The sequence below is a fragment of the Bactrocera oleae genome, chromosome 6 (assembly GCF_042242935.1).
Source record: "Bactrocera oleae isolate idBacOlea1 chromosome 6, idBacOlea1, whole genome shotgun sequence".
NCBI classification, from domain to species: Eukaryota; Metazoa; Arthropoda; class Insecta; order Diptera; family Tephritidae; genus Bactrocera; species Bactrocera oleae.
In genome coordinates this window covers 61516920-61541805 of record NC_091540.1, presented here as the reverse complement: position 1 = coordinate 61541805, position 24886 = coordinate 61516920, and the positions used below count along the sequence as shown (strand labels likewise).

Genomic DNA, 24886 nt, shown 5'->3' with positions numbered 1-24886 from the left:
ACAGGTCAAGAGTTGCCGCTATTTTGTACCACACTTTGCTGCAAGTAGACATAAATGTGACATTTCTGCTCTCCAAACACTATTTTTTGCTATGGCAACCAGAGAGAGCACAATCCCACATGTCGCAAAATATTGCAACTTGCTTACTATCGTGACATTTTAACGGTACAACTGATTTCTGTGGTATTGCTGCAGCAAATATGCAGAAGCATAGCCCTTAAAGGCAGCGAGTGTCCTTGATAGCGATGGCTTCATTGCGGCTGCCACGATTGCAGCATTATGCAAATGCAACGAAACTATCTCGCTCCAGCCAACACATTTTGGATTGCGTCAGCGCTTTCGCGGTATTTTAAAATGTTCGCCGATGTTCGCGAATGAAATGCAACAACGTAGCGATATGTGTTGTGATTGTTGTATGTTGCTTAGTGCCGCAAGGATATACACAAGGACATAGAGTAATATATATATATTGGATTGATTATTTCGGCATATATGCCGTATAACCGACTCAGTGGTGTATTGCCGGCGTTAGTCAGAGAGTCTGGTATTAACTATTTTTTCAAAAAAATATTGAAATTATTCTCGGCTGGAATATATTTTTTTTTTGTTGTTACGGAAACGTCGTACAATTTTCATTTCCATTTACTAAGCGTATGCAATCAATTCACAGTTGCAATAATTGATGTGCCAGCAGCAACAGGCATAACTGGCGTATGAGTGCCAACAACAAGAACAACAACGACAATGTTAAGAGTAGCTGAAAATTTCAATTGAATGTTAACAAGGATGTGGAAATTATTTGTGATTTAGCAGAACGCACAATAATCATATTTGATAGCAACAAATAATAATAGTTGAAACGGCTGTTGGTGTGATTCCCAAGCATTGCATGGCAACATGTCACCGTAGTTCAGAAGCGCACCACCGTTGCTATACCAGCATGTGTACAAACACATACTATCGCATATGCACGAGTATGTATGTACGTACAATTGAATGGTCCGACATTTAGAGCGATTAGCGCTTGAATGGCTGAATGATTTATGCCACAGCATTTTCCTATTTAAATTGTCTAGAAAAAAAATGAGCACCATATACATATGTATGCACATAAAATCACAGCAGCAACTTTTGTGAGTGCAAATATATGTATGTATGTATGAACTTATAGTATGTAAGTGTTTATGTATATACATATATATTTGTGTATATGCCTTTGGTAGCCGCGACGGTTAGTGTTGAGCTAAATTGTGCAGACATAGTCGTGATTTGTTTTTATTAATCAATTTAAGCGCTTTTAAGTGCCTCTAAACAATGACAGCAATGAGCACAACGACAACACAACAACAACAACAACAAAATGTATGTAATTGAAGGCAATCACAATGTAAGCAGGTGGATGTGTTTGTGTGTGATTTGAAAGGCTCAAATTCTTAACATAAGCAAATTTTAATTAAATTAACGGTTAACACAACGAAGACAGGAAGCAACAAAAAACTTCACAATTTGCCAACATAAATATTTTTTAATTTTTTTTTGGTTATTTTTGGCTTTTACCTAAAAAGATTTTTAAAAAATACAAAAAATAGTTGCCACATGTTTTTTATTTGAAAATAGTAGATAATAAAAAAAAATTTGTTTAAACTATATAACATTGAAAGTAAAACTTTTTAAACAATTTTTGTAAAAAAAAATTGCGGAGTTGCCACCAAACTGTAAACGTTTCTTATTTTCGAAAAACTAAGAGTCACACATTTCCAGCACATTTAGTGCATACAAAGCCTTTGCTATGTTTTATAGCTTGATTTTAGGAAGAGCGTTGCCACATGCACTTAATTTTTTAAATACAAAATTAATTAGAACTATGTATATAGAATTGTAAACTAGATATTTCTGACAATTTATGTTACATACAATTGATTTTACGGCGTTGCCATCCAACCTAAATTTTTTTTGTTTTTAAAAACACCAAAATTACACATGTCAAACACACTTTGTACCTACAAATACTTTAATACACTCAAAACCTTTATTTAAAAAAAACGTGTTGCCACGTGTATTTTATTTAGAAATAAAAGATAACAAAAAATTTTATAGTTACTACATAAAATTGTAAGTTAAATTTTTTAAACGTCTTTCAACGTCGTCAAAAAATGTATTTTGTAGAGGTGCCACCTAATTAATTTTTTTTTTGTACTAAAAACACTATTAGACCTCATACTTCGACTGTGTGTATAACAATACTAATATCAAAAAATTTGTTTTCAAGTATAAATTTGGGCGAGGTTGCCACACTATTTACATTACGAACAAGTTAGATTATGAAAAGATAAACAATACTATAAAACCATCTGAAAAATGCAATTTAAGTAAGCATTAATAAAAAAAAATGGTTTGCTGACGTTGTCACCTTTTTCGAAAAGTAGAAAAATAATTTTTTAAGAAATAAGTTACGTTATTTAAATTAACAAAGAAGTTTTTTGTTAAAGAAAAATCTGGTTTCATGCAGAGGCAATCTATCATGCCAGATAAGATGCCTTTTCTCAAAACTGTGCTAATTTTTGTTGTTTTTCATGATTTTTTTAACTGTATTATTATCAAATTTTTTTTTATATATGTTTGCGTATAGAAGATCTGTGTTTAGCTATGGCTTACTTTAAACGTTTTAGAAGAAATTGCGACGAAGGCGCCATCTGCCGAGTCTAATTACAAATCACCCGAAACTTTTTTTTTGCGAAATGTCTACACTGACTTTAAGAACATCTATCGACTGAAATCTCTACAAAGTAATGTATGTTGACTAGGTTTTAAAATTATATATTTTATAGTTTTATAAACTAAAATCACAAAAAGTTTAAAATATTAAAAATTGCATAAATTTTATGCTCCTATTCAAAATATTTTTCAAACATTTTATAGGTTTTACTCAAAGCACAATTAAATGCTTCGAAAGTAACGAAAATGAAGATCCTGATCTGAAGAAGTTGAAAAATACATATTCAAACTCATTCAAAAATGTATTTACATTTCATAAACATATAAAATATAGACCTAAGGTATAACCAATAAATTTACAACAATATCCGCTTTTATAAATGACTCGAATTTCCTTAAGCCTGTCACAAGTATCGGCACATGTATAAATCTATAAATAATTTGTGATTGCCTCTTAAGCGCAGGTTAGTGAACTCGCAAGAATACGCCGCTTTGAGAAGAAAACAACACTCAGATGTAGTGTGACGCTTTAAAAACCAATTAAAAGTAAAACATCTGCCACAAATTGCGTCTTTGTCATTCATTTCTGTACCTACCACATAAGTACTTGTATATAAATACAAACATACATACATACATACATGGGTGAGTACATTAATCCAAATGCCAACGAACCAGCGAAAAATAATACAGAACGACGGATCGGAACAAACCGTTCAACATTGGAACAGATGTGAGCAGGCGCAGACAATTAATTATAAATACTTCAATGTTCACCAAAAATATAATATTTTATTAATTAGAAAATATTAGAAACACTATATAAATGTTTCGCATTGGTGTATGTTGCGCCATAAACTCGTGTTTAAGTCTTTGAGTTTAATAAAAATATTCTTATTTAAGAAACCAAGAGTTTAAGTCGAGCTAGCTCCAATTTTATATAACTAACTTAGAGTTTGTGAATTGTGTTTAATGATAAACACTGAAATATATAATAAACTCGAGTTTAAGGTTTTCTGTTTTACTAATAATGTTCTTATTTAAGAAACTATGAGAGTATAAGTCGAGTTGGATGCAAGTTTTTTCTGTATAAATCCAAGTTTGTAAATTAAGTGCAATGATAAACAACAAACTAAATAACAAACTCGAGTTTAAAGTGTAAATATTACTTACTGTAAACATTGAGAAAATTTATTTAAGGCGTACAATAATAAAAAATAAATAAATCATAGATTACGTACTTGTTTGGATTTGGGTTCCTGGAAATAAAACAAAAATGAAAAAATTAGATAAATTTAATACAAAATATTTCTATATAAATTAAATTGTACTTAAATACAATTTTGTATATACGTAACTTCTTAAGAACTATAAATACATATCATAAATTTGAAATAATTAAAAAATTACTAACTTTCATTAGTGAGTAAGCTACAAAAGTTTTGACCTAAAGTGAGCCAAAAGCAGCCATTATAAAATTAATTATAATTCTTGACAAAAAAATATCGGCAAAATAACATGTGAAATTTCCTCGGAAAGCCTAGAGAACTTGAAGTGGAAGATTTTTATGTAGGAAAGATAGATATTATTTTATCTAAATACTAATAAGTTTTGATCGAAAAGACTGTCAAAAATCGACAAACCGCTTTGAGCCTGTCATAAATTTATTGAACTGGCTTATATCAATTCCGGTTATCTCGCCAGGTTCGCCGAAGTACTTGTATGAGTACCGGGATGTTCTCAGCTATTCTATTGAGGTCCGCTTTTTTGGATTGATCTTTCAATCAAACCTAATCTATATATTATTTTACATATCCTTAAAAAAGTGGCTTAAATAAAACGGTAACTTTATTTCCTATCACTTGTAATCATATCAACGATACCAACGTCGAAATTTTCCTTCGGTATCAAAAAGTGGAAAATTGGAAGAGACTATTTGTGTGCATATTTTAATATTTGCGTTATTTCATTGAAAGTATCGATTTAAAAAATCGATTAATAATCGATAATTTTCGGAACAGCGAGGGTATCGATAAGTATCGGTAACGATCCATAACTCTAGGCAGTGAGAAATACTATCAGTTTTTATGACAACGTTATCGTAATCAATTCTTTACTGAAAATTAAATTTTATCAATGAAACATTCTTCAATGCTATTTAGTTCTGTCGAATATATTACGCCGTCGGGTTCTGGAAATATTTTAATTAGTTTTAAAAATATTTCACAAGTCTCTAATAAAAACGTGGAAATAAAAACACTAAGTCAGCACATCAAGTAATCGATCTTACACTTGCAACACTCACTGCATGCCGCAAACCAACACTATGAAATGTCACATAAAACACAACACAAAAACAACAGATTGCCAAAAAAAACTGTCAGCAACAAAGTGAAATTGAGGAAAAATTACGTTGAAAGGCAAAATACTTTAGTGAATGATAAAAAATTAGAGGAATGTACATATATAGTAAAATGCCAGCTAGTGTGGTGGTGGCAGCAACGCTGATTGGAGAAAGCCAGAAATTGTGCCACAAATACGACAGCAACATCAGCAAGAAAAGAATGTCCTCAAAATTAAGTTTAATGGTTTGAGTGATTGACTTCATTTGATGCTATTGTCCTTAGGATTTTTTCTCAAGTGGACACTGCTTGTAGGATTTTTTTTTTTGTGTCATACTGTAGTGCTACCTTGGTTTCATTCGGTGGCTGATAGACTGACAAAAATGTTTCTGCTCACTGCAGTTATGCCGCGCTACTACATATTTGCTTTTTTTAATTCCCTCATTCTTACTACATTCTTTGATTTCTTCTTCTTTTACACTTGCTTGCGTCATTATTGTCAGTTGCCGTTGCCGTCAATTTTCATACAAAAAAAAAAGTTATAAAAAATGAAAATCATTAGCAACATTACACCTGACCATGCCACAATTTGTGGTAAAATCTTTGCGGCGCAGCGTCGCTATTTTATTTGACTGCGTTGTCATGTTGCAGTGATTTGGTTTGCGTTTTTTCTGCGAGCATTGCCACAGGAAATGCGGTAAAAAGTATTGCAGTGAAGAAAAAATTCTCAAGGAGCAGCTGAAAAAGTTGAAGAATATAATTGAAAAAATGAAATAAAATTAAAAAGTTTACACACAAAACCATGTTGCAAGGTATAAAGTGGTATTTGCTGGCAGGACGCATAAAAAATGAGATAAATGCGGAATAAATTTTCGTTTTGCACAGTGCCAAGATGAGCAGGCAAATAAAAAATATATAAATGTTAAAATGCTAAGCGGACAAAATTACATAATGAATGGCATAATTATTGCTGCACTGATTTGCAGCGTTGCAAGCAAACAAAACAAAAAAAAAACATGCCAAATGCCCCAATGCCCTCAACAATTAAAAATTTAAAATGTTTAATATAAAAAATATATATTTTTTTTAATAACTTTAACTTTTTTAAGTTCATTTTTAATTTTTTCTTAATTTTTTCATAATTTTTTTATTTAAAATTTGTATTTTCTAAATTTTTTTTACATATTTTCTTAGTATTTTCCTTTTGTTTGAATCTTTTTGACTAATTTTATATTCTTAACATATTGTATTTTTTTTAAATTTAATTTTTTAAATTTAAATAAATTACAAATTTAAAGTGTGCTTCTAAAAAAAGAAGTTTTTTTGATTTATTTAACTTCTTTTTTTTATTTTTTAATTTTTTTTTAGTTTTTTGTTAATTTTTTTTTTTTAATTTTTGTTAATTTTTTTTATTTTTTGTTTTTGATTTTGCTAATTTTTTATTTATTAATTATTTTTTTAAATAAAATTTTTATTTTAGTTTAAACTTTTTTATTTAAAAAAAATTTTTTTTTTTTGCTGCTTAATTTTTTTTTGTATTTATTTCTTTTCTAAACTTTTTAAAATTTTTTTCTTTAACTCTAACACATTCTATTTTAAATTTTTTAAATATTTAATGCAATTTCTGAGGACACCTCGCATAATTGCGTCATGTTTACCAACTTTCCTTTATTTGTCTCATAATTGAAATCTGCATATATGTATGTACGTACATGCGTACCTTCATAAACCTGCAATTGACATTTTGACAAAAATTTCTGCAATAAAAGAAATGTCCAGCAGCTTCACTGGCCAACTTTACATATTGTTTTAACTTCACGGCTATGGTTTCCTACGTCTTTAATGAATTTTCTTCTCTTAGCTGCAGGGAATGGAGATAATTAGAATTTCATAACAAATAAGGGAATTCCAATTAAATTTTCGTCCTTTGATTGCCTACAATATTGAGGTTTATGCCAGTCAAGAGCTCGAAAAGAGTCTTAAATTTGATCATTTTATCTGGGAGTAAGGATAATGGAATCGAATTTCTCTCTTTGAGGTTTTATGAAAAATATTATATTTTTGGGTGTATAAAAAACATTTGTATTTTCACATTTTGATAAATGAAAAATTTCTTTGGAGTATTACGAGCTGAAGCGCTCTTATTCGGACTCTTTAACACCTCAGCGTATTAGACAGAAGACAATAAATATCTTTCACTATTATATCAACAGAATCATGTTTTAAGAATCCTAAAGTATACTTCAAGCAATTTTTTTTTTGAAAATCCTAGACTGCTCTAACCTAACTAAGCAGTATTTTTGGCGTTCCGGTGATTTAAGTAAGCAGGTTAATTGAGTTAACTTGAGACTACTGTGTTACATACTCATATATAATTGGAATTTCTTCAAAATAAATTGCATGTATATTTAATTCCATCAAAGTTCGTAGCTAAATCAACATGAATGTAAGCCAGGTTTATAGCAAATACCCTATGTATACGTAAATAACTTTTTTGCATAAATCAGTTGTTGTTGTTAATTAAAAACTGTTGCTTACAACCCTTTTTTATAGAATATTATACTTAAATTTATTTAAAATTCGTTTTTAAGGGCAAATAAAAGACGAAAATAGGCCTCAACTCCGAGGGAAATATGTCTCTGCCTACATTTTCTCTTGAAAACTCTCTTGGTTGTCGAGATATAAGAATTTTTGTCTGTTCTAAATTTCGTTTAATCAATTTGAAGTAATCATAATAGCAATTTGAAAGTGTTTTATTTTCACTTAGTTAGGAACAGTGTTGCCAACTATCGATAAAATTCAAATGAAAATAAGGCAAAGTGTGGGAAAACTACAATAGAAACATTAAAAAAATCCTTCCTGAAATCGGAAAGTCATAAATTTGAACATGTTTGAGAGTAGCGTTGCCACCTATAAATCTTTTCGTATTTTTCTACACTTTGTTTGAAAGCTCTTTTGGTACCCGATATATGAGAAGGTTTGTCTACCATAATTGTCTTTTCTTAAGAATTAAAATTACAATACATGTTCAACCAAATCAAGGAAAAACCGAATAAATAATAATTAAGTTTTTAATTTTTATTTATTTCGAAAGAGAGTTACCATCTTTTGATACAATTCAAATAAATATAATATAAAATATGTGCCAAGTTCAAAGTATTTAAGAAATCCTTGCCACAAATTTGTACATATTTTGTATTTTCGAGTAGAGTTGCCACCTTTCGAAAAATAAAATGAAATTTTGAAAAATGATGTCAAACATAAGATATGCAAAAGCGGAATGTTTTCGGCTTTATTTGACTTCAAAACTTCAAAACGTTCTCGAAATATATTATATTTAGGTTTCGACGCGACATGTGATAGCCAAGTTTAAAATATTTAATCCGACAATCAAAATCACAATATATTTTGGAACAAATCAAGAGAAAAATCAAATAAGTATTGTATTTAGGAAGTCTTTAATTTTTATTTATTTCGGAACGGAGTTGCCAACTATCGATAAAATTCAAATGAAAATATATAAAATATGTGCCAAGTTCAAAATATTTAAAAAAACCTTGCGGAAAGTCAAAAAATTTAAAATATTTTGTATCTTTAATAGAGTTGCCACCTTTAGAAAATAATAAAATTATTAAAAATAGATTCCCAACTTTAGATATGCAAAACAGGAATGTTTTAGGCTTTATTCGACTTAAAATTTCTATAGGTTTTCGAGATATATTATATTTAAGTGTTGAAGTGGCCCGGCTTTTTAAATTTTTTCACCCATTAAAGAGCCTAAACAATTGTAGCGCCTAAATGACGTGTTGCAATTCGAAACCACTTTCCTTGCCACTTTCATTTCACTTTAAAATGTTTGTGTACATATAGGTATGTATACACTAGAATCCTTATATATGTATGTATGTAAGTATGTACATACGGATATACAAATTCAGGCTCATAGCTCAATTGCATGCATATTTGTTAGCACATCCTTATAGAACATTATTAAATAGTAAGTATGCATCAGCGCACTCGAAGGTGTGTTCACACATACATACAAAAATACTTATGTTTGTGCATCCGCATGTGCTAGTGCTTGAAGGGCAATGCTCCTTTAAAATATCGTTCGTGACATACTCTACTCCCGATGCGCCTTTGTACTGCGCCGATATTTCCAGCTATACCATATACAAATGTATGTTTGTTTGTACGTGGTAGCTGTATGGTACTTTAGAGGTGCACTTGTTGTTATTGTTGGCAATATTGTATTTCAGATTTGTTATGTGCACCACGGTTATCCTTGTTGTTGTACACTTTTATTTTATTTTATTTTTTTTCATCCTCAGCACAAGTGGTTTGCTCGCCATTCTACTTGGAAGAGGCAAATGCACGTGTGATGTGCATAGAAAGAATATCCTCATACATATAGAGATACAGAAAAAATATCATGTTATATAGTTACACACTTACATATGTATATGTACCGATATGAATAGGTAAGCACCAGTATATGCCGGTATTATCGACTGAACGTGATGCTAGTGCGAAAAATCCGATATGCCATTATGAAAACACGTACATGCGGCTTTAATGCGAATGCCAAATGTATATATATATATATGTGTGTGTGTGTGATTTCGATATGTGATTGTATGCCACACGAGTTCGTATGTCCATTCAGTCGCTGCAAAGCTAGCATGTGATTCAATGCGCACTAGAACTGGCTGGGAACTGCAGAGCTCGCAATATATTGCAAGCGAAAAGGAATCAGGATAATTTACATTTACTCTATGCCACATCAATTCGACTACAGTGTGCTAATGAAGATTTTGAAATTTTGAAGTGTGTTTTGAGCCATATAATTTGCATATGAATGCTGATTATTATGCATTTGGAAGTACTCAGATAACGATACTTCTAGCTTTAAATCGAAACATATATTTTTGTTGGGAAATGCCTTTAGAAAGACAACAGACAACGGCAAGTCTTAAATTAGAACAGATTTTGAGTAGAGTTGCCAACTATATATTTTTTTAAGTCGCAATTGTGGACCAAATGCAGAAATCTCTGAATTTGGAAATTTTTCGGATAGAGTTGCCACCTAGACTTTAATAACCACAATATCTGTCAACTTTTGTAAGTGGCAGTGTTGGACCAAATGCAAAAATTCCTGAATTTAGGCGCATTTTGAGTAGTGTTGCCACCTAGACTTCCAAATTCATAATGACTGTAAACTTTTCTAAGCCAGTGTGGTGTGCCAACTGCGGAAAAAATAGTAATTTGCAAAAAAAAAGTAGTTTTCTATGAAAAATATGTAAATAAACTTTTCTAGAATAAATCCTTTTCTGTAAAACCGAAATTTTTAAAGCTTACTAGGCCGAAAATTCTAAATGTGCGACATTATCTCTGCAGAATATGTTTATTTTAGGCACTTAATGCCAAAAAATCACTTTACTACAACCTTTCCCAGAAAACTAACCTTAACAAATTTTTCTTCAATCCAAAGTAACCTCGAAAATTACTTACAAAAAAAAAAATTTAACTGAATGGCCTCTAACTTCATGTATATAGCTGGCAATTCTCATTACAGAACACTGTCAGCAAGGAATCCATATCACAGTGAAATACTCAAAAAGGATATTGCATTGCAACTGATGCATTAATGTATGCATTGCTTGGATATGCCAGGATCTACATATACATATTTATATGGACAACTACCTAACAAGTGTTATGCGAATATACTAAGTACAATGTGAAAAATAGAAGTGATTCTATTATATAATACTTAAAACTAAAGTTACTAGTACTGAATTCATGTGATTGCGACTAGTTTCCGTCTAGTTTAAAATTGGTAAAAATTTAACGGATTTGTGACTATTATTATTATTAAACGAGTAAAGGTTCATTAATTTTCCAATTAATTATTTACTCGATTCATTTGATGGGTTGTACCCGCTTCAGTGTCAGAAAAAACGCGTTTTTTATGAAATTTTTGGAAGAGGCATTTCGTTCAATAAATAAATAAGCATATTGTGGTTATTGTGGATATAATCCGTTAACTAAAATATTGTACAATAACTATAGACTACATAAGTTATATTTTTTATGTTAGGTTGGTTGGTACAAAGGATGTGTCGAAGGTTATCTGAACGACCATACTTAAAGCATCATCACACTTTACTTTACATATTCGATATCACGCTTTTTTATGCCAACTACTCTAATTAATCGATAACTGTACGGCAAAATAAGCAAAAATAATGCATTTCCGGCTTTACGCACTTTAGTCTAAATATACCTACTTGAATATAATAGCTGATAGCGAAAAATTGTTTGCTTAAGAATTAAGCCTTGCTGATGCGAATATTGTAAAAGTGATTACTGTTTGGTCTGAATATTTAAAAATAAGCCAATGATGGCGATGAAGTGCTTTGCATACTTTTATTCAGCTAAGTGGGTTGCCATGAGTTAATAAATATTTAAATGCTTGAATTCGGTTGCAACAAAGCTGTAATACCTTTCACAGTTAAAAAAGTTTACATACAAAGACTTGATTTTGTTCGATCAGTTTGTAATGCAGCTATATGCTATAGTGGTCCGATTTGAACAATTTTTTCGGAGATTAGCGATACTTTAAACAATAAACCATGCCGAACTTCGTGCAGATATCTTATCAACTAAAAAAATTTTCCATACCAGAACTTGATTTTGATCGTTCAGTTTGTATGGACGCTCAATGTTATAGTAGCCGGATCTATACAATTTCTTCGGAGATTATATCGTTGGCTTGAGTAATAATTTATGTCAAATTTCGTGAAGATATATTTTTAAAACGCAAATACTAGAGTTTGCTTGATCAGTTTATGAAATATTGGTCCAATATCGTCAGCTCCTTTGGGGAGCTCCTTACTCCTTTGGGGAGGTTACGCCGTTTGCAAAATTGTAGATTGATATCGCAAAAATTTTCGAACTAGTTCATGCATATACAGACAAACGGGTAGGCAGACGGACATAGCTAAATCGACTGAGCACACATATTTTATAGGGTTTCGATGCTTCCTTCTGGGTGTTACAAATATTGTGGCAAACTTAAAATACTCTGTGCAGAGTATACAAAAATTATGGTGCCATATTCATTAACATTACTGCATAAATAGAAATTAATCTGATAATGCAACTCTGTAATCATAAATAAAAATATTTGCAAAATTATAAAATCATAAAAAATGGGCGAAATAACATTGACAGTAAACTTTGTCTAAATATTTTGTAAAATTTGCTTTATTTTATCAAAAAAAACATTTTTATCTCATATATGTATCTGAAAAAACATTTGAATATGTACGTGCTGTAGTATACTTTTACGGGTTTATGATATTTATATAGCTATAGCAACAAATGTATGCATATATGCTTTGCAACAACGTGCGTGCGAGCCTTAAAATCAATTCAAAATAAGCCACAACAAAAATATATAAGCCTCCGGTATTTCCTTTACAAACAACATGCCGATATGTGGCAGGATATGCGGCAACAAATGCAGCCCTGCAAGTATAGCTACATACATATTTATGTTCGTGTGCTGTGTTAGCTTGGCTGTGTGTGTGACCAATGAAACTTCTTTAGACCCAGTAGGAAAAATGTGAGTTTATGACACGAAATTATTTATACACTTATTTACATTATAATTTATTGAGAAAATTTATTGTTAGATCAGTTATGGATTTCCAAAAATTCGGTATCGAAAATTTTTTGAGTTAAAAATATTTTGGGATGCTGAAAACATTGTACAACTGTTAAATAGTGAAAAGATAAATATTTCTCTGCTAAGCTCACTATAGTGTCGAAATGATCGAGTCAGTCATGCATTTTTTTCGAAACTCATATTTTAAATCGGATGAAGATGGTACTCAGAGAATATCCGGTCCAAAATTTAGTCAAAAATTTTGCGAAAAATTATGTAAAGCTAAAAAGTACATACTCTTCTCGAAATTTTTATATAGATTAGGCTTTCTTCTTCATTTTGTTTCAGATAACATGAGTTGTTAGAATCACTGTCGCCCGTAAAAGCTCTCTTTAAAAAGGTGATTCCGCAATTTTTTTTTTTGCTTATATCTATTTTTAAGATATTTATTAAAGTAAATAAAATTTATTTTTCCTCAATCCTGGAATAAATTATCAAAATTAGGTATTTTTTAGAGCGCTTGACTAGCTTAACCTCATATTTACCAAATAATCCTTGATTGCATTATAAAGCTTGACTCTGAGCAAAGACTTATTTCAAGTTAAGTCATCCTTCTAATTAGGTAAGAAAAAAAATCTGTCGAACACTCTATATAAGGTAATGGTTTCTTTAAAATTTCAACTTAATACAACACTTCATTTCTTCTTTAATTTTCTTAGTTTATAATAGGTTTGCAAAGTCCAAAAAATTGTGCAGTATGTTCTTAAATTTTCCTACAGGGCACTTACACACGCTCCTTTATACGCATATAATTTGCTTGCACAGCTATGAAATGAATGTCGAATGCAATATTTTCAAATTTTCTGCTGTTCTTGTTGCTGTTGTTGCAGCTGAATCCTCAACTGCTGCCATTGTTGTTTTACATGCGCTTGTTGTTTTTGTTGTTGTTGACTGACACAAAAGTAGGAGGTCAATGCACGTTTTTTATCCTCTTTTTTCCACTGATCCGTTTCCTTTTTAATGCTTCCCACATTGGTTTTTGTTGTTGTTGTTGTTGGTTTTTATACAATATTCCTTTCGGATTTCGCTCTTCCATTACCGACATACATACATATATTCATATACGACTTTTTCATTTCACATTCGACTCGCTTGAGTTCGCTTCCCTCGCATTTCAGCCGGTTTAACGTAATGCTTGCGGCCCAGCTGTTGGATGCGCGCTTCACAGTTCCTTGATACATATACACATACTTACATGTAGGTAGAGTGTAGTATGCCTCTTTGAGGCCTCAATTTTGCTTTGGCTCTTATTCCACCAGCTGCTCTTCAGAAAACACCTTAGTTTAATATATTTATGTGCGCACACACACAAGCATGTGCATGTGTGTAGGTTTGAGCGCAGTTTTAAATCATTTTCACCTAGTGCCACTTTGATGTTGTATGTGTGTGTGTGTGTGTGGCTCCTCAAGTGCCTGCATCTGCATCTGCGCGAACTCAACAGGCACTCAAGTTGTTTTTGCTGTTGTACTTTTTTGTTTTGTTGCTCGCTGGTATTCCTTCGTGCACGAATAACTATGGCGAATTGTCACCAAGCAGCGGATTTCTGTTCTTCTTTTTTTTCGGACCTCATCTCCTCAGCATCACTGACCGGCTGGACAATGCCGCTCATTTAATACATAATTACATAAATTTCGTTTCGCTTGCTCATTTCTGTCGTCCTTTCCTTTCCACACGTCCGCTTTCCGCTTTTACAACATGCATCGCCATCATAATGCCTTTGTTTCCACTAAATAGATATGAGCGCATTTTTGTTTTTTTTTTTCATTTTGAAAAAATTAAAAATCCTGACGCACCTGTCTCTTGTGGCATGTTGTAAGCATTGTTGCGGTTATTGTGGCAGTTTGTAGCAATAAGCTTGCATGAATTTACACATGTATGTAATTAATTAAATAATTGCTATCATAATTAAGTTGATTTATGCCTGCGTCCATACCGGCAGCCACCAAAGTAGTCTTCCTTTAATCGTGTTAAAAATTAATAAGCCAAAGGGCGCACAGTGCCCAGATATGCAATATTATGCCGATCATGTTATCATCATTGAGACGACACAGACAAGTTGAAGGGTAAATTTTTTTGTTTGTTTATTTGTTCGGGTGCAGAAAATTACTTGCAAGCTTATAAAGTGAGCTTTTATATGAAACCAGAAAGAAAGTACTGAGGGCATATAAATTTGTGCAATATGTGAAGTAGGCGTGGTTTTAGTTCAATAGCGCCCATTTTCCAACTGACAGATAAGAATATTAAGATAATGTTATGCACTGAAGTTAGTTCAAATCGGTCCAACACTTGCTGAGATATGAGATTTCACCCGAAAGTGTGCGGTGGTATGGATATTGTCTACTTTTAATACCGACTCCCATTCAGCGCTTCCGTGCCAACTTTTCTATAAATGTACATAATGCTTCTGATATTTTTATTTAGCGAGGTAAAAGGCTTTCAGCAATATTCAACATATCCATTATTTTTATTTATTTATAAATTTTCTTTTAGAGTAATTCTCAGGGACAAATGATCCGACCACTATCAAATTTGCATGTTTTATGGATAGTTCTCCATCAATAATCTACCAATTTTTTGAGCTGATCAAAAATCGAATTTTGGCAGACCAAATAGAACAAACATTTATGGGTAAAACACATTTTGGTAATTTTCGGTTTTTTCTTTGAACATAGCTCATTGTACAAAAATATCTTCTAGGAGAGAATTTTATTAGGTTTCACCCATTGAGCGGAGCGGAACCGCTGTAGCAGTGGATGACATTTTTTTGCGCCGTCGCAGCTCGCCTGTAACTCGTTAACTATTTAATATTTTTCTTTGAATATTGTTATGCTGTCCTGTTCTCACAACATTTTGTGGGTGTGTGTGTCCGATTTTGCCCGTCTGCATTACCAGCTTCGTCAGGATGCCAAGTAATACATATGTACTTATTTAGCTTGAATTTCCAAAATATTAATCTTCTGTAGTTAAATCACTTCAGATTAGATTTAGCTGGAGATTCCATCCGCTTAAACTGTTTTAATTTTTTACAGTTCACTTTAAAAGCCCTAATTATTATTATTTCTTCTAAATCCATTTGTATGTATGTGCACTATACATATGTCTATACCATTCTTATTGGCAAAAACTTACTTGCATATTACACGCATTTAAAATACGCAAAGGTCTCTGGCAATGGTGGCATTTAAGCCGCTTTTAAGTGAACAATTGCAACAGCTGCTGATTGAATAGTAAACGCTGATTGCGTAATTAATGTTGCTATGCGATTTCCACTCAATTCGCTCTTCCGTTGAGGTTTGTTCGCTCAACTAGTTTATTATATACAGATGTTCATATTATGTAGAGCCTCTACTTGACCGGCTTGATGGTTTGCTTGTTATTACTGTTATTTTCGTTGCTATAGTTATCCTGATTTAAAATTTAAATCTCATTGTGCAATTGTTTCTATTAATTTTGTTGTGTTAGCTTGTTATTGTTATTAGTGCGTTTTTCGTGATGGATTGGATTTTACTTGTACCCTGCTGTAAAACAGCCAACTAGTTGGGAGATTAATAGTTTTTAGTCAGAAAATTCTGCGTAAAAATCAACTAGTCTATGAATAAATTAATGCAAAAAAATTACCAATTTTAATAATTTTTTTAAATTTATAAATGGTGTAAAAAGAAAATTTTATGTGTGTTAAAATCTTTATTCGTGGTAATGTTTCAATTTGGTGTTTATTGGTCATTAAACTCGAACTTTGGAAATTGTAAGGCGAGTTTAAAGCGGGTTAAAACTTTATTTTGCATTCTATATTGCTGACATTTAACCCTAAATATGAAAACAACTAATAAACTCGAGTCTGTGTATGGTCTGCAAGATGAGTTAAAAGGAAAATTTATATATGATACAATCGATAACGAATCGGTGATTATTGATCTTTAAAATCGAATTTATTAGCGATCCATAAAGCGAGTTTAATGCGATTTCACGTTTTTTATACATATACTCTATATTTCTGAGTAGTCTTTAACGATATACGGCAAAATTACCAATAAACTCGTGTTATGAATGTAGTATATTTCGAGTTAAAAAAAATTTGTTGTTAATAATTTCGGTGTTTCTGCGTATGTTACCGTTTGGGGTTTATCAATAAACTCGAGTTTAAGAAAAGCGAGTTTAATGCGATATCACGTTTTTTTATATACTCCATATGTCTGAGTAGTTTCAACAAATAAACACGCAATTTACCAATAAACTCGAGTTTATGAATGGTGTAAACTTCGAGTCTAAAAAAACTTGTTGTTGATACGAGCAATATGAGTGTTTCTGGGTATTGTTTCAGTTTTGTGTGTATTGGTTAATAAACTGGAGTTTGCGATTTTGCGAGTAGCGAAAAACCTCGTAGAATTTTTTGCTCGATTGCCGCTGTCAATCGAAATAAATTACCGCAATACATAAAATTGGAAACAACTTCTGCCACAAACGTGAAAGTTCAAAAGTCAGTGTCCTGGCTTATCGATCAATTTGGTACAAAATAACAGTGCATTGAAATACAGTTATCAGAAAATTTTGCAGCTGCCCGAAAATAATGTGCAAGCAAAGTAACAAAAAGAACAAAAAAGGTAATTTCGAAAAAAATAGCAATAAAAAAATTCAAAACAAAAACGTATACGAAAATTAATCAATAAAACCTGAAGAAGACCGATCACCAAGGCATGCTCGTAAATAAAGAGCAAAGCGACACAAAGTCACAAAAAGTAAAAAAAAAGAAAAATGCTGAAGATTGCAACTGCAAATCAAGAAAACAAAAATAAAAAATTAAATTAAAATACAAGCCTTCCCGCTTAAAAGTTACGTCAATATTCATTGATAGCGCACAAACGGAATTGACAGCGAAAATCAGCGAAGTACAGCGAGTACACGCTTGAACAAAAAAAAAAATAATAATAAAGCGAATGCGTCTGAGTTTGAAATCTCAGCCAATAACAATAAGGCAGGTTGCTACCACGTGAAGATATAATACGCTTTTAGTAGAGCAGCTGCAACATGTGTACCGACAGACGGACATGCAGACAGACGGAACGGTGTAAATTGTTGAACGCTAACGCTATATATGCGTATAGGTGTGCAACAACAAATTGCGCTACAATTGCTGCCGGTGTTTAATCGAAGCTGCGTTACGTGGAGGCTACTGCGCGCCAACCGGTTTTTGCGCATGCGCAGCGCCACTTTTATATTGTATGAATGAATGGCCGATGCGTCAGGCGACAGCTGTGTTTTCGCAAAAACCGGCGCACAATTTTTCACACTCGCAAACAAGAACAACAAAATGTTGTAGGTTAAAAATTAAAAAAACCAAATTGGAGTTGCAAAAACACATGCCTCCATATGTACATATGCTTATGTGTCTGTTTGTCTGTGTGAAATTAATGTTGAAATATTTGTCTTCCTTAGCGCTGTCTTACACGGCTCCACTTTTGTGCGGTTTCGCTAGCTCGCACGGTCTGCCGTTACTTCTTGGTCACTTCGGAAGTACGCTGGATCGGAGCGCTACGGTATGCTGCGCCAATTCGCTAAATGTTGAACAAATGCTGTCTTTTTGTTGTTGGTTGCACTAATTCTTTTTGTAATTCTTATAAAAATTCAACTTTTGTCTGCCATTAGCCTTTCTGTGTGTGTGTGTGCGTGTGTGTATGTCAATTGATAGAGTCCAGTTGGTTTGTGCCGCGTGACTCTCGCGGCTCTCTTTATTTTACGCTGAGTTTCCAGCTTGTCTGTATGTATGTTTGTTTGTACATGTTTTATGGCTTCGATCGTCGAGTCAAAAACTGCATAGATACATACACGAATATTTTGTATAAAATGAGCGCAATTCCACACACACATACACATGCATATCTTAAACACACGTACACATCCACACACATGTAAGTCGATTTAGTGCGCCTGTATGTATGCATATACGTACATATGTATATATTATTGTGCTGTCTCTAAAGCATTTTCAGGCTTGTCGTTTTGTTGTTGTTGTTCCTGCATTGTACAAATACTGCCTGCTTCTATATAAGTATGTATGCGTGCATGAGTTTGTTTGCAACTTGTGAACATCTGCTCGTTGGTTTGCTAAACAGTTGTTGCTATTGTAGTAGGCATTATACACACACACACACATACATATACGTTTATTCCTTTTTGGCATTTCGGCCTTCCTGTTATTATTACTGCCTTCATTGTTGTTAACTTTGTATTATATTTGTTTTTGTATTTATAATTTTTGTTATTATAATATTTTCTGTGCGTTGTTTTTGTTGTTGCTATATAGTTGAAGGCAGCATTAAGTGCTTCATGCCACAATATACATTTATACCTACATATACATACATATGTATAACATGAATATGTATATGTATGGCAGCGTATTTGCTTTGTAACCATACTATTATTCGCCGCTATACAATAAAAGTTTTATTTTTGTTGTAGTATTTGGAAACAATGTAGAAAAAATGTACTCCAAGTTTGTTGAGCTTCCGCAGTTGAGAGTTTAGTTAATTTCTAGGAATTTTTAGCGTTATATAAAGTAATTCAATTTCAGGCACCAGGCGATTCGTGCCTAATCGTATACATATTTGTACTCAATTTACGTTAAATAGAAACCCCTTTTATCGAGAAAAGTTATAGACTGGCTATCAAATGCATTTTTTAACAAGAAATAATGCCGAGGCTTTTCACGCTTCGCAAAAAAAAAGTTTCCATACAATAATAAAATACTTGAGTTTAAACGGACAGTTTGTATGATAGCTATATCCTATAAGGATCCGATCTAAACAATTTGCTCGTAGATTATACCGTTGCTTTGTACAATATTATATACCAAATTTCGTGAAGGTATCTTGTCAAACAAAAAAGTTTTCTTTACGAGAATTTAATATGGTTCGGTCAGTTTGTATGGCAGCTATATACTATAGCGATCCAATCTGAAACTTTTTTTTCCAAGATTGCAGCATTGCATTGGAAAAAATACATACCAAATTTGGTTAAGATACCAAGTCCCACAAAAAAGTTTTCCATATAAGGACTTGAGTTTGATCGAATAGTTTGTAAGGCAGCTATTTACTATACATTCCTTCTGGGTGTTACTCTCTCACCTCCGCAATGTTCGAATTCTCTGCTGATTAACTGATAGAATCACAAAGAAATTGTTTATATCTGAAGAATCGCTTGTACATATATTAGTCATATATTAATGACATCCGATCTCGCGGTCTTCGACATATGAGTAAGGCATTACTACGCCACACCTGTATACCAAGTTCACATCTACAAAACTATGGTTCTGAAATTCATCTATCTTAAGATAATATTTGCAAAGAGCGGAGCAAACAATTCGGCAAGTGATCGCAAAGAACGTTGGTTCTATCTGATTGCCATTTTTATATTTCCATTTCGAATATACTTCAATGTCATGCCCTCAAAAGCTGCAGAAGTATATTTAATAATTGACAAATACCATAACGACAACTCAAGGCTTTCAACCTACAAGTATGATCTATGTTGCTCTATTGGTATCAGCAGAAAACATCTCTGAAGTAATTTGGAGAAATGCTGCCGACTTGACAATCCTTGAATGGATAAAAATTCAGGCCCGTTCTTGTTACATTTATCAAACTGTCGTGGGTACGACTTATGACTAATCTGTATCCCTTGTATACTTCGAGCTCGAAACGTACTTCGGTCTCGCTTATTTTAACCAGAAGTCCTCTTTACTATACCTATTAGCTCAATTGGCCGTGAGGCAATCAGATACCGAGATCTTTGGTAAACTAAATCTGTAACTAGCAAGACCTTTTGTTAATACCCCCAAACCATTAGCGTATGCCAGAATGTGGTTTTATTATTTCACCTAGCAGAACATACGATCCTCATTCTTAATTGGAAAATAATTTCGGTAATTTAAAAAATAAGCAACTTCCGTTTTGTTAAATAGTTTGATGCCTACATAAGCAAATAGATACCTGAAGAGTTATAACTCTTTTCAACTCTAGTATATGCTTCGTTCCACCGTTACCGACTAATCAATCTTATATTGCAATGAGAATCATTTAAGAATACAATTGTCGACATTTCAAGAACAATTACCTACAAAGTTACTTAAATTGGAACTTACCTTCTTCTCCGTGAGTTTCTCACAACGTCGCTGCTTGCAGATTTGATGACTTTTGTCGTTGCGGCAAGGTGCACATTCGCCACAATTATCCTTACGCTGACAGCCGATGCATTCGCCGCAACGTTTGCGTTTTTTCTTCGACTGAAAGACAGAAGTCTAAATTTAGGAGGTAAGCAAACAAAGTTCCACACTAATAATTATGTGGCTTGAAGGGCTAATGTATTATTTCACTGCTCACCTGTTTGTCGCCGTTTGTATCATTACTATCGCCCATACCGAGCGCGCTGAGTGGACTTTTGAAATTGGCCGTGCTCGAGACCGCATCCACTTGTCCGGGATTGCTGGGATCTACATCCATAGCACTTGCCTCAGACTCTGCGCTGGACTCGAGCGAATTCGCCCGATTTTTCCGACGTTCTTTCTTTCTCGCATCCACCCGTGCAATCGGCGAATTCAATACTTTCTCCACTTTAATTTGAGTTGTCGTCGATGGCGTCGGTGTATGCGGTTGTGTCGTATGCGGTGTATGCGGTCCACCAGCCCCCGTACCGCCAGACGCACCAGCATGTGTTGAGTGTGGCGTATGATAACCGGCTGTAGCGCCATTGGATGTATCCATCATAGTGATGCCACCGTCTACATACGAGGGCGTAGTCGGTGTATGCATACCCATTGGTGTAACATTGGTATTAGCTGTATTAATAGACGTTGCGCCCAGTGTGAGACCAACGCCATTACCATTATTGAGATCAAATGTTTGTGTAACATCTTTCTTGGCGACACCGACACCGAGTCCACCCAAGCTACCGAGACCACTCAGCGAGTGTTGTGTTGGCAGCGGTGCGAGTGCGCCGGGTGGTGGCGGTGTAGCGTAAGTCGGTGTAAGCGTTTGATACAAAGGCAAGTGATGGCGTCCATCGTCGAGTGCGCCGCCAGCACCAAATCCACCCATTGTGGCGGTATTGGTGGGCATAAGTGGTGCATAAGCGGTGCTGCTGCGGTGATGCCCATGCGTATTCACCGCACCCAAATGATGGAAAGCATTCGGTGGTGGCGGTGGTGGTGCCGCAAGTGGTGCAAATGAAGTTGCCGTCGCGGCGGCCACTGGAGGTGTGATGCTCGCCTGCAGACTGCTCAGCTGTGTTAACGGTGAACCCACGCTCACCATACCTGGTGAGCTGACGGAAATGCTGGCCGGTGACATGGCCACCGTTTGCAGTGAGGACATCGACGGCGGCAATATTGACGAAGCCATGGGTGTAATGCCGTCGGGCATGAGTGGATCGTTGTAACCATGAAATTGACTCTGAAATGAGGGCAGCTTCGAGAAGGGTTCGAAACCGCTGCCGATGCCAAGATTGCCATTGCCATTGTTACTACCATTGCCGTTACCGTTGTTGCCAATGCCGGCACCCTTCAACGTATTGCTCTGACTGTGATGATCCTTGGTCTCCATTTCCCAAGGACGCGTATAATTGTTATTGCTATTTGCGTTAGCGGCGCTATTGCTACCGCTGTTATTCGTATTACCGTTAGACTGTGAGCTTACAGCCGAGTGCTGTTGCTGCTGCTGCTGTTGCGATTGTTGCTGCTGTTGTGGTTGTTGTTCATTATTGCTATTACCGTTGTGGTTGCTGCGACTGCTGGCTGTGGTGGTTGTGGTGGTGCTGCTGGTTGCATTGGCTGTTGCGGCAGCGCCAGATTGCTGCTGTTGTATATGCTGTTGAGCAGTGGACCGAGCGGGTGGAGGTTGAGGAAGTGGCGGTTGTAATTGTGGTTGTTGTTGTTGCTGTTGTTGTAATTGCTGACTCGTTTGCAAGTGCTGTAGCTGCTGTTGGCGTGCATAATAATCCCAATGTTGTTGTTGTTCGGCAACTAGTTGTTGCTGCTGCTGGTGTTGTTGTTGTTGCTGCTGTTGATATAAAAACTGTTGCTGTTGTTGTTGCTGTTGCTGCTGCTGCTGTTGCTGTTGCAATGTATGCTGCAATTGCGGGTGCGCTGTCGGCAAATATGCGTGCGCGTAGTGTTGTTGTAATCCGTGTTGACTCAAATGACTGCCGTAGTGGCTGCTAGTTACCGCCGCTGCTGCTGCTGCTGCAGTTGTAGTCGCTAATGCTGCTGACGTTTCTGCTGTGCCGCCGCTGGTCTGCGCAATTATTGAAGACGCCATTTAAGCCCCCCTTTCGGCATGGCGGGAGCCGTATGCGCTGCGGTCAAACCGCTCACGTGACAAACGATTGAGAAATAAGCTGTGCCCTTGTGGCTTTCGACGAGCTTTTGTTTGTAAAGTCTTTATTTCGTTTATTTATAATGTGAATTCGTCTGTAAGTGTGCGTGTGTGTATGTGTGAGCTTTAACACACATACACACTGTATGGCTTGTTTTTGTTTTTCTCAAGAACACGCACAACGCAAGTTATTTATTTTATTTTTTTTTTTAATTTTGCAGAAATTTGCTTTGTTTTTGTTTATTTTTTGTTTATAAAAATTTGGTTTTGTGAAACAAATGCTTTGTACACTGTTATTTGCGCTTGTGGTTGTTGTAAATTTACTCAAAACTCTTTGCTTGACGTTTTATTATTTTTGTTGTTGGTGTTTTTTTTGGGTTGTAGTTGTTTTTAATTCTTGTTGTTGTTTTCTTACTTTTGTTATGTTGCTTTTCTTAGTGTTGTTGTTTTTTTGTGATTGTTTTTGTTGTTGTTTTTTTCTTTCGTCTTTTTAATTTGGGAAGTTTATTGTGAAAATGCTTGTAACTCGTTTTTGTAATTTACTTGTTGTTGTTTTTGTAATTCTTAACTTTGCTTTTTGTACACTTGAAATTTCGATTTGAGGTAGTTTATCCTTTATTTTCGTTATAAATATTTGTTTTTGTTGTTAATTTATTTTTTTTTTTCTTTTTGTTTTTGTAAGCTTTTATAAACTGTTTTGAACTACGCGTTGGTTATTTATTTATTATTTTTTTTGAATCTTTTTCACTAAACAATTTGAACTTTTGCTCACTGGCTGGGTTTGCTTGTATGTATGTATGCATGTATTTATTTGGATTAATTATTTATGGTTTTTAACTATTAATTGTTATTGGTTTTAAAGTGATTATGTAAACGCTTCTCGCTGTGTTTGAATATTTCTACTTTGCTACTTTGTAAATGTATTGGTTGTTGTTTTTGTTGTTTTTCGCTATATTTTACTGATATTTGTACAAGTTGTTCGTGATTGATTTAAGTGTGTACTTGCTTTTTATTGTTGTTGTTTTGGTTTTTTTAAATATAAATTCTTATTGGTATTTTGTTGTTGTTGTTATTTTTTATATTAATTCTTATTGATATTGTTGCTAAATTATTTTGCTTTTAACTATTTGAAGTGCGACAATACGAAAATGCTTACGGTTTTATGCCGTTATGCAGCTACGTTGCTGTGTATGTATAAGTGTTGCAATGTGCGCAAAAATCTAAGCGCGCCTTTGTACTTTGAAGATTTGTAAGATATTTTGCATTTTTGTTTTACTTTTTATTTTTATTTTGGTTTATTGATTTATTTGTTGTTGTTGGTAGCTTATTAAACGAATTTGCTTTGTATGCTTGTATATTTGTGGGGTTTTAATTAATTTTTGTTTTTTTGTATAAACTGCAATTGCTATTTAAAATTTGTATTTGTTGTTGTAATATGTTTACTTATTTACGACTTGCTTGCGTTTCACTGCATTTGCGTGGGAAATGCAATATTTAAATTTGTTTGCACTGTCTTTGAATAGCGTTGTGTTTTTGAGTATGAAAAATTTTGTAATTTTTATTTTCACAATTTTTTTTGTAATTTTTTTAAATTTTATTTTAAAACAAATTTTGTAATTTTATTTTTAAAAATTCTTTGTAATTTTTTATTTTTGTTAAAAAAAAATTTATATTTTTTTAAACTTTTTATTTAAAAAAAATAAAGTTTTTTTTTACAATACAATATA

The 24886-nt window shown here is 33.6% G+C and overlaps 1 protein-coding gene across 5 annotated transcripts in view; it reads right to left on the bottom strand.

The window, feature by feature from the left end:
* Tet (Ten-Eleven Translocation (TET) family protein) overlaps positions 1-24750 on the bottom strand; it is a 280426-nt gene extending 255676 nt beyond the window's left edge. For 3 of the 5 annotated variants that reach the window (XM_036364829.2, XM_036364831.2, XM_014235861.3), the window contains exons 1-3: positions 21171-24750; positions 20933-21088; positions 3957-3974 (exon numbers count right to left, since the gene is read on the bottom strand). In XM_036364829.2, the coding sequence (XP_036220722.2) occupies positions 3957-3974; positions 20933-21088; positions 21171-23102 (2106 nt within the window). In that variant the 5' untranslated portion in view covers positions 23103-24750. The remainder of the gene's footprint in view (positions 1-3956; positions 3975-20932; positions 21089-21170) is intronic. The other 2 variants (XM_036364833.2, XM_036364830.2) reach the window with 2 other exon arrangements.
* Between the last annotated feature and the right edge of the window lie 136 nt (positions 24751-24886).